Source organism: Gallinula chloropus (assembly GCF_964237585.1).
Source record: "Gallinula chloropus genome assembly, chromosome: 20".
NCBI classification, from domain to species: domain Eukaryota; kingdom Metazoa; phylum Chordata; class Aves; order Gruiformes; family Rallidae; genus Gallinula; species Gallinula chloropus.
Window position 1 is genome coordinate 1,387,472 of NC_140105.1, and position 9,298 is coordinate 1,396,769.

A 9,298-nucleotide genomic window follows, 5' to 3' on the forward strand; every position below is an offset into this window, starting at 1 on the left:
GGTCCCTGGAAAGCAGAACCCACCCAGCAGCAGTGGCAGTAAGCATGTCCCACTGGTACCTCTCCTGGAGAAGGAAGCACAGGTGCCCACACTGGAGAGAGCCAGAATGGGTCCTGATGCAGCACAGCAATGTGCTTTAGATCCTTCCAGGTCAGGACTGCTTCACTGGGAACTGCTGCAGCTGGTACAGCTGTGCATGCTGGATCCCAGCAGTGCACCTGTATAGCACAGTTGGTCTCTCCATTCTCCTTGGGCTCTCTTTGAAGATTACTTCAGTCTTTTAAAGCAATGCTAAGCTGACTGCATTAGGTCACAGGGTGAGGTGATTCTGCCAGACATGAGACATTACTGACTGATGTTTAAGTAATGTAAAAAACTGCAATGCAGCTGGGCAGGTACAATTCTGCACACTTTAATTCTGACTGAAGTAAACAAAGTGGGGTTTTTTGCACAAGATTCATGATCTGGTTTGCATTTTTTCACAGTAACTAACAATCCAGTCAGGATTGGGGGTTTCAAGTCAAGATTCTGCATTCAAGTATGTATGTTTCAAACGTGGTTACTGGCCTTTTCTGTTCTCCATGAAGACAGAAACATAATTTCTAGAACTCTGTATCCAAGAGAACCACATTGGAGTTTGTTATAAGGATCAGCCATGCATATCTTTCTACAAGCAAATAGTAACTTGAATCCCTTGCTTTTTTTTTTTTGTCCCAGTACTTCCTGAAGAAGAGCAAATTGCATTTGCTTACCATCTTCAGAAATACATAACTCTGTCTGAAATCCTGCCCCTTCCCTTGAGTATCATTTTATCTTCATAGACATACATGGTTCCAAAGGCATTGCTTTCGGGTGGAGTTTCAATAACACCCTCCAAAGTCAGATGGTGAACTCTGTGAGAGTCCAAGCAGTAGCCCCCATCATGCAGGTGTCCTGCCAGATAGCAGACCACACACCCATGGGAGTGTATGACTGAAAGGGCAGCGTTGTAATTCCAGGCTAGGCAAACTCTGTCTGAAGCATCTGGGTGAATGGGCAGGTGACCTGCAGTTGACAGGGAAAGAAGCAGGAAAATCACTTTGTGTAACCAAACTCTGATCTAACCCTATAGAGAAAGCCCACTAGAGTGTGAGACATGTTTGCTATCTACTTTCACAGGATACACATGTATGTCAGTGGAGCTACAAAGCCACTACATTTTCCCCAGCCAACATAACTATGTAACTCTTTCTCCATATGTCCCCCAGATCCACCTACCCATAACTATAACTTTTTCTTGGTTTTCATCAGAGAACTTGAGGACTTCATTGAACCAGTCCAGCTGGTCTTGGCTAAATCCTCCGTTGAACTCCACAAACTGAGGTTCTGAGAGTCCTGCAATGAAGAAGGAGGTTAGGCACAGGTGCATACAGCCCTCACAGCTCCCCCGCCTGCTTGCCTCGTGTAAGTGTGCTTACAATAGGTAGTTTACTCTTATGTTTTTTTCAATCTCTTGGATCACAGCTCCAGCCTCTCAGCTGAAACAACAGCAAGTTGTTTGATAGGGTTTTGGGGGGTTTGGTCATGCAGCACAGAGCATTTCCATGAGTCCCCCTGGCACTGGACAGGGTCAGCATCACTTGACACTCTGCAATAGCAGCTGCACCGGAGCTGCTTTTAGTTCTGGTACTGCAGGGCGTGAACCCATCCCAAAAGCACCAGAGCAGCAGGATGGGGATGGGGGAGCGTGTCCTGTGCCTTGCTGGAGACCCACTGCCTGGCGCTCAGCTGCCAGTAGGGACGGGGAGGGTGTGAGCAGGAACGGGCCACCTGCCTCAGCCCCCAGGCAACCAAGTGCCAGCCCCAGGAGCTGCCCCATCCCTCCGGGCAGGGGAGGTTCAGCTGCCCGCGCTGCTGTCACAGGCTCAGGCTGGGGGGGGAGGGGAGGTACCTGAGGGGCTGTTGAGGTTGTCGTTGTGGTTCTTCTCCCGCAGCAGCCGCAGGGACTCCTGGTAGCGGGGGCTGTCCGGCTCCCTGCCCAGGACGCTCATGTCGTAGGCGTCGAGCACGACGAGGCGGAACCGCGCGGCCGGGCTGAAGTGATACGCATGGCAGTCCCGGGCCGGCGGGCCGGCCGTGGGCCCGGCGGGCCGGCTGTGGAGGCCGGTGCGCGCCAGGCGGGCTCGGCTGAAGTTGTAGAACTCGTGGTTGCCCCACGCATGGTGCACCGGCACCGAGAGCCGCCCCAGCTCCGCCAGCACCCGCCCCAAGGCGCTCTCGGCCGCGCCGCTGCGGGCGTTCAGCCCGTCGATGCTGTCGCCCAGCTGCAGCACGAAGGCGAGCGGCTGCCTCTCGGCGCCCCAGGCTTCCACGGCGTCCCGCAGCAGCTCAAGGCTCTGGCGGTAATAGCGCCGCCGGGACCCCCTGAAATCGTACCCGTCCTCCGCGTCCGCGTACTGGATGTCCGCGATGACCCCGAAGGAGAAGAGCGGCGCCGCCTCCATGGCGGCGGCCGCCGGGGGAAGGCGGCGGAAGGGGCGGGCGCGGAAAAGCGGGCGGCAAGATGGCGGCGGCCGCGCTGCGCTGCGGGCGGGCGGTGCTGTGCTGGCGGCTGCCGGCGCCGGGCGGCCTCTCCCGGCCTCTGACCGGCCGCCCTGGGCGGGCATGGGAGAGGCCGCCCGGGCCCGGCAGCCGCCTGGTGAGCCGCCTGCCGCCGGGCAGCGGCCCGCGGACAGGCGCGCAGAGGAGGGTGAGTGAGGGGAACAGGGAGCCGCGTCCCTCCTCAGCGGGGCAGGGCGGGCCGGGCCCCATCCTTTCAGTCACTAAACAGCTTCTCCTCAGCAGCTTGTGTCGTGGCGGTCGCTGGCGGCCACCTTCGTGCTGTGCGGGGGGCTGCTGGCCGCCATGAAGAAGCTGAAGCAGCGGAAGGAGGAGGGTGAGTGCCGGGGCCGGTTACCGGACCCTTCCCGCTGCAGCGGAGGCCGCGCTGCGGCGCCGGGGCCCGGCCTCGGCCGCCAGCGTGTGGCCGGGCGGGGGGGGTGGGGGGATCCTCCGGAGCGTGTGGGATGAGGCGTCTTTTGGTATTCGGATGTATTTTACCCGTTTAGCGTGGCGCCGGGTCCCGTCACGCCTCACGCGGTGCCACTCTTTGCCTCTGTGTGACTTCAGAGCCAGAGAATTGCCAAAAATCAAAAGAAACCCACAAACCCCACCACGCTTCAAAGCTAAGGGCTTTAAAATCCTAAAATGCACCTTTGTGGTTGGGATAGTTGTGTGTGGTTACGGTTGGTGCAGCTTGGGCGTGGGGGTTTCCCACTCACTGCCTTCCCACCGCTGTGAGTAGCGTGTGTGTGCCTTGCCCTGGCTGTGGTGACTGCCGGCACCTCGGCTTTCAACCTTTTCCATGGCTGTGATGTTGAAAAGAAAAGATATTGCAGCTTCTAGGATGCGCTCAATTTGCAGAGGAGGCTGGTTTTTCTCTCTCAGACCAAGCCTAGTGGTACCTCCCCTTTCCCCTGCCCCCTTTCCCCTGCCCCCTTTCCCCTGCCCCCTTTCCCCTGCCCCCTTTCCCCTGCCCCCTTTCCCCTGCCCCCTTTCCCCTGCCCCCTTTCTTCCCCCTTTTCAGGTGACAATGAAAGAGATTATTATGTTTCAGATGAGTTTAGTGATATAACTGCTGTTGCTCAATGGGCCTCGGTAGACGTTGCCGTTTCAGCACCCTGGGCTGAGGCTCTGCGATGCTCCCTCACTGTTTCTGAGTGTCAGTCCTGGCACTGGGTGTGTTTGATCCCCGTTTTGCTTTCTTGTAGAGCTGGAGAAGGAACGAAACCGAAGCATTGGGAAGCCACTGTTAGGAGGGCCCTTCTCTCTGGTCAGCCATGAGGGACAGCCCAAGGCCAGTAAGGACTACATCGGCCAGTGGGTGCTGATCTACTTTGGCTTCACACACTGCCCTGACATCTGTCCTGACGAACTGGAGAAAATGATTGAAGTGGTGGATGAAATTGGTATGGGGATTCAGTTGGCTTACTGGTTGGTCCTTTTGATGGCAGGTCCAGGTTTATTGTCGTAAAATATCACAAATGGTAACAACTGATGGTCTCTTTCAGAAGAAAGTTATTGACAGTCATTCAGTAACTGAATGAATTGCTAAGTGATGCATGCATCACTCTGCCTGTCACTGGGATCTGATATTTAGAGCACTGGTCTTTCCACAACAGGGGACTTCTTGGTAATAGAACATGATGGTGGCAGGTTACAGGGAACGGTGCCGTTGCATTGGTGCCATTGCCAAGGAGTGATTGTGGGGTGACTGAGGATTCTCTATTTCCCCTGGATTTTATTCATTCTTAGTAAAGAGACTCTCTGAGAGTGACTGCTGTGGAATGGAGGTTGGGGGAAGGCTGTGTGGTAGAGATGGTGTTCTCAGCCTGCAGCTGCAGGGCAGGGATAGTAGTAACCAAGCAGGCAAAAGTGAAGACAATATAGCAAAGGCTGTGGCTGGAACATGAGGGAAAGAACCTGGGTTTGTCTTCAGCTGTCCTCATGCTCCATCAGCTCAGGCATGCTTTTGTTGTGTCAGCCACCATGCTGTGATATGTGTATGGTGTTCTCTGCATCAAAGCCAGTGTGTGGTCTCCCCATAGCAGGGCAGGTCTCCAGCTGAGAGGCTGGAAGTGGCTTCACCCAGCACAAGCACAAACCATTGAATCTCATGACACTTGCTTAATTTGCAAGTTATATAAATTGAGCTGCACAAAGTGGCCTTTTCTTGCCATTTAAGATGTGCTTGGATTGGTGTGATGGCAGCTTGTCTGGGAGCTCGTTTGGAGGGAGGTGAGAAATGATTTTTAGTTGTCTAACAGAAACGATTGTTAATGTCACAGATAGAATTCCATCTTTGCCTAATCTGACCCCGCTCTTCATCACCATTGATCCTGAGAGGGACAACGAAGAAGCCATTGCCAAATATGTTAAAGGTACTACTGTTTTCTTCCTCAGTGTCATAGCACACAAGATAGAGCACTATAAAGGAGGCTCTTGATGGGATTCTTTTTACTAAAATGTCTAAATTTCTTCTTTCTAACCCAGAATTTTCTCCAAAGCTGGTTGGGCTGACTGGTACCAAGGCACAGATTGACCAGGTGGCCAAAGCATACCGTGTGTATTACAGTGAAGGCCCCAAAGATGAAGACAGCGACTACATAGTAAGCAAATGTTGGGCCTTCTCTTAATGAAAGACTTTGGGTAAGAGGAACATGTGGGATTTAAAATCAGAAGGGAGCTGTTACAATCCATACTGAAGCCCAGCATGACAGGGTCCTGTTGCACCAATGTGTTAAGCTGTGTTTGTAGAGGTTCTGGTCAGAATCAAGATGCCCTCTTACACGTTGAGAGCCTCACTGAAACATGTTCTGTGTCTCCAGTCCCAGGCCTGCATGCAGTACAGTGCATGAACTAGCAAGCCTGGCAGTAATTTGACTGTTTTTCTGCTGTGTCATGTTCTTGTCTGGCTGTTTTCCTCTGTGCTGCAAAGTGAAAATGGAACTGGGAAATGGGAAGAGGGAGAAATGAGTAACAGCTCACTCCCTGCCAAACTGGTGCCAAGGAGTGGGGTCTTTCTGTCAAGAGACTTGAATGATGTAGTCTGTCTGCAGACACTGTGAGCATCTTCCTCCTGTGTCAAATGAGCTGGGGAGAGAGCATGTTCATGCTAAATTATGTAGGATGAAATACGTAGAGTAATAGTGTGAAGGGGAAACAGGTTTAAGTGAGGCTGCACCGGGTGGTCAGAATCTGACTCTCTGGAAGTGACTAGATCTGGTTATAGGGCCCAGAGCTGCTGCCAAGGCCGCCTTGACTTGCCATTTCCAGAGCAGCCTGGAAGAGTAAAGTAGGGACAAGTGATAGAACAAGTGAGGATACGTGTGTGTGTTTTCATTTCTTCATGACAAGAACTAAAGACATCAGAGACACCGAAGAACAGGTGCAAGAGGAAACCTGCAGCTTCAGAGGAGGCTGGAGGGTGAGGCTGACCTGGACAATGTGAATATTACTAATTATGTTTTAATAATATCAATTTTATAATTCTCAATATCAGAATATCCAGTTTACTTGTCTTCCTGTGTGTTTACAAGGCTCCACTGAACCTCAAATGATGATCTTAGGTGCATGTAGTGGGAACAGGGCAGGCTTTGGGTTCAGCTTGAGAAGCAGTGGTGTTCTGCACACAAACCACACTCCAGCTTCACTGTTCCATCTTCCACAGGCCTGGGAGTTAAGATGCTCTGTGCAGGCTACCTGGGGTTTTGTATGGTTTTGCTGGTTTGCAGCTGAAGGATCTGAATTGTTGTACCCTTGGGGCATGAGCACCTTTTGGGTTTGGTTCCTTCCTTCAGTGGCAGAGGGATGAGGATGCTGCTGGAGCAATCCCAGATCCGTGGCTTCTGTGGTCAGCAGCCTGTGTCTTGGCTGCACCTAAGACAGCATCTTTATGAGAAGTACTTGCAGTGGCATTTCAAATAAACCTACAGCGGAGTTAATTGTTACATAAATCAAATTGCAGTGCCTCAAGCGTTCAAGTAATTGTTACTTTGACCATTTTTTAAGGCTATTTCAGTTCGGACAGTAGAGGGAGCTCCCTCCCAGCCTGTGCAATTCCCTCTGTGCCAGCTCCTCTCTGCAGCTCCTGTATCCCGCTGATCATCTTGATCCTGTTCCTACTGACAGTGAACTCTGGTTTAATGAAGTGCTTCTGTGTTGGATTTACATCAGATGAGCAGCAGGAGTTTGAATACCTTGAGGGGGTCATAGGGCATCACAGCAAGTAGAGGGAAGCTGGAAAAGTGAGTGGGGAGGACCACTAGCCCCCAGGTTTGCCCCAGCTTTGTCTGAGCAGCAGGAAGGGTGCTGGCACGAAGACACCACCCAGGCGATGCTGAGCTGCTCTGTATCTGTGGCTTCTTGGTGGGCTGAACCAAAGGCTGATTGGGGTGCTGCTGCTGCTGGCTTTGAGAGAGATGCAGGATGTTCCACTCTTTAACAGGTGGCTGTAAAGAAGATGGGGATTCACTTTTCACAAGGAGCCCTGTGGAAAAGACAAGGGGTAACGGGTACAAGTTACACATGGGGAGACTCAGTTTTGACACAGGGAAAACTTTCCACAGTGTGAACAATTGGCCATTGTAATAATCTCCCCAGGGAAGCAGTGGGTGCTCTGTAGGTTCAGCTGGATGGGGTGCTGGGCCATCTTGTGTAGAACATGCATCTGCTAAGAAAGGTTGATGATCCTTGAGGTCCCTTCCAACCTGGGATCCTGTGATCTTTTTTACCAAGCTGTGGTGTGCTCTCTTGCAGGTGGATCACACAATAATAATGTACCTCGTAGGGCCAGATGGTGACTTTGTGGACTATTATGGCCAGAATAAGAAGAGTGCTGAGATTTCTGCTTCTATTGCTGCTCACATGAGAAAGTACAGGTCCTAAACCACAAGGACTTCAAGGATTGATGTGAACACCATCTGTAGGTTTGGCTGCTAAAGCAGAAGCATGCAAGCATAACATCCTGTCACCATGTGCCTCCCAGCTATGAAAGGAAACCATCTTCTGCAAAACACTATCAAAAATCTCTGTAGAGACTCCCCTGTGGAAACTGTTTGCAGCAAGATCCAGGCTACAGAGTGAAGTTTGGGACTTTTCTGAAACATTGTTGGGAGCAGAAAATAGAAGGCTTTTCATTTGTGAAGAACATACTTACTGTTGGTAAAATCAACTGGTAACTCATGGCAAGACATCAGCAAAGGATGGGTGCTGCAGGGGGGTGATTACTGGATGAAAAGCTGGGTGGGCCGTGGCAGCCCTCTTCCCTTTACCCCCTGCACTGTTTTGCCTTCTGGGAGAGGCAGTTAAGGTCACAAAAGCCTTAAGACTAAAGAGCACTGAAAGCATCAGCAGCTTCCAGGCATGGGACCAACCCTGTGGGGGGCCTGGTTTCTTCTTTACTTGAATGCAGGAATGAAGTGTGGGGTTTTCCCTCCCGTGGTGATTTTTCGGGGTGAATGCTGTTCATGTAAAAGACTAATGGGTTGCAGATAGGTTTTGCTTCTGGTCTAAATGATTTTATGCATAGTTGCCTGATTGTGCTCTGCTGACTAGTGAAGTGGGGAGGGTGAGGGGGGTCTGTGCCCTTGCAGGGGGCTGTCAGTCAGATGAATTTTACACAGTGCAGCGTTTGACAATAAAGATAACTTTCTATAAGCAGTATTTTCTTTCTCCTTAGTCAGGTTTTACTAGAATATCATCAGAACTCTGTGTCCTGGTCCAGCTTTGCTTTCTCTCTCTATAGCAGTGCAAACCATAAGCTGTGTGTACTTTTTTTTTAAGGTAGCTGAACCCCAGAGAGTGGCTCACAGGACACAAAGGTCTCAGTGCAAGTCCCAGTGTTCCTGCCCAAGGGAAGGTGCAGTGTCTGTGGTAAAGTCTCATCTTTCCAAAATCATCAAAACCAGTGAACTTAACCAGTTCCAGAGTGGTTATAGAGTAGTGTAGGGCATCAGTTGCCCTACAGTATGGTGACCTCCTGAGGGTATTGGTTGGGAAGGTTCCTGTGATAGAGTATGTCTAAAATTGCATTCTTCCTTTAAATCCCTATCAAGGAAGGAGGGAGGATTCCTGAAGTTCCAAGATAGATAGATTCCTCCTCAAATAGAAGATAGTTTAAAGAGGATTTTTTCAGTTCTTAAAAAAGAAACCTATCAGGAAAGCAAGCTTTGATCTTGGCTGGTGTCTCTTGAGTGGATGAGGGACTGGGCATCAGTCCACAGTCATCAGGGGAAAATCCGAGTGAGTTGTGTTTTTCCGTGCCCTGTCCCAGTGTGACATACCCTGTGTCTGCCGTGGCAGCCAGAGGGCTCAGCCCAAATCCAGCTTTGATCTTAAGGAGAATTGACCTGGATCAAATCACAGCATCACAGGATTGTAGGGGTGGGAAGGGACCTCCAGAGCCCATGGGGTCCAACCCCCTGCCAGAGCAGGGTCCCTGGGACAGGGCACACAGGGCGGTGTCCAGACAGGGCTGGAATCTCTCCAGAGAAGGAGACTCCCCAGCCCTGGGCAGCCTGTCCCAGTGATCTTCAAGCACGCTGTGCTGCTTGGGGAGTACGTAGCCCCTGGCTCGTAGCAGCCCTGCATCAGGGGTGTGTGCTCCTGGGGCCATGAGGTCTGCTGGGGAGACCTGGGCAGGAATGGTTGCATCTGTCCCTGTGCAGGAGCCAGCTCATTCCCTGGTTTAAGCTGTGTATTACTGGTTTAATGAAGCAGG

At 51.5% G+C, this 9,298-nt stretch overlaps 2 protein-coding genes across 2 annotated transcripts; one reads left to right on the plus strand and one right to left on the minus strand.

Moving 5' to 3' along the window:
• Nucleotides 1-91: 91 nt before the first annotated feature.
• ADPRM (ADP-ribose/CDP-alcohol diphosphatase, manganese dependent) lies at nt 92-2,516 on the minus strand. Its single transcript, XM_084273698.1, has 3 exons — nt 1,931-2,516; nt 1,258-1,374; nt 92-1,044 (listed from the first exon to the last, which is right to left on the minus strand). Exons 1-3 carry the CDS (start codon nt 2,481-2,483, stop codon nt 758-760), a joined length of 957 nt encoding a protein of 318 aa, XP_084129824.1. The 5' UTR covers nt 2,484-2,516; the 3' UTR covers nt 92-757.
• Nucleotides 2,517-2,542: 26 nt separating this feature from the next.
• Nucleotides 2,543-7,761, plus strand: SCO1 (synthesis of cytochrome C oxidase 1; the record flags this gene model as incomplete). Its single annotated transcript, XM_084273697.1, has 6 exons — nt 2,543-2,728; nt 2,824-2,914; nt 3,789-3,986; nt 4,866-4,958; nt 5,071-5,186; nt 7,336-7,761. 6 exons carry the CDS (start codon nt 2,543-2,545, stop codon nt 7,462-7,464), a joined length of 813 nt encoding a protein of 270 aa, XP_084129823.1. The 3' UTR covers nt 7,465-7,761.
• Between the last annotated feature and the right edge of the window lie 1,537 nt (nt 7,762-9,298).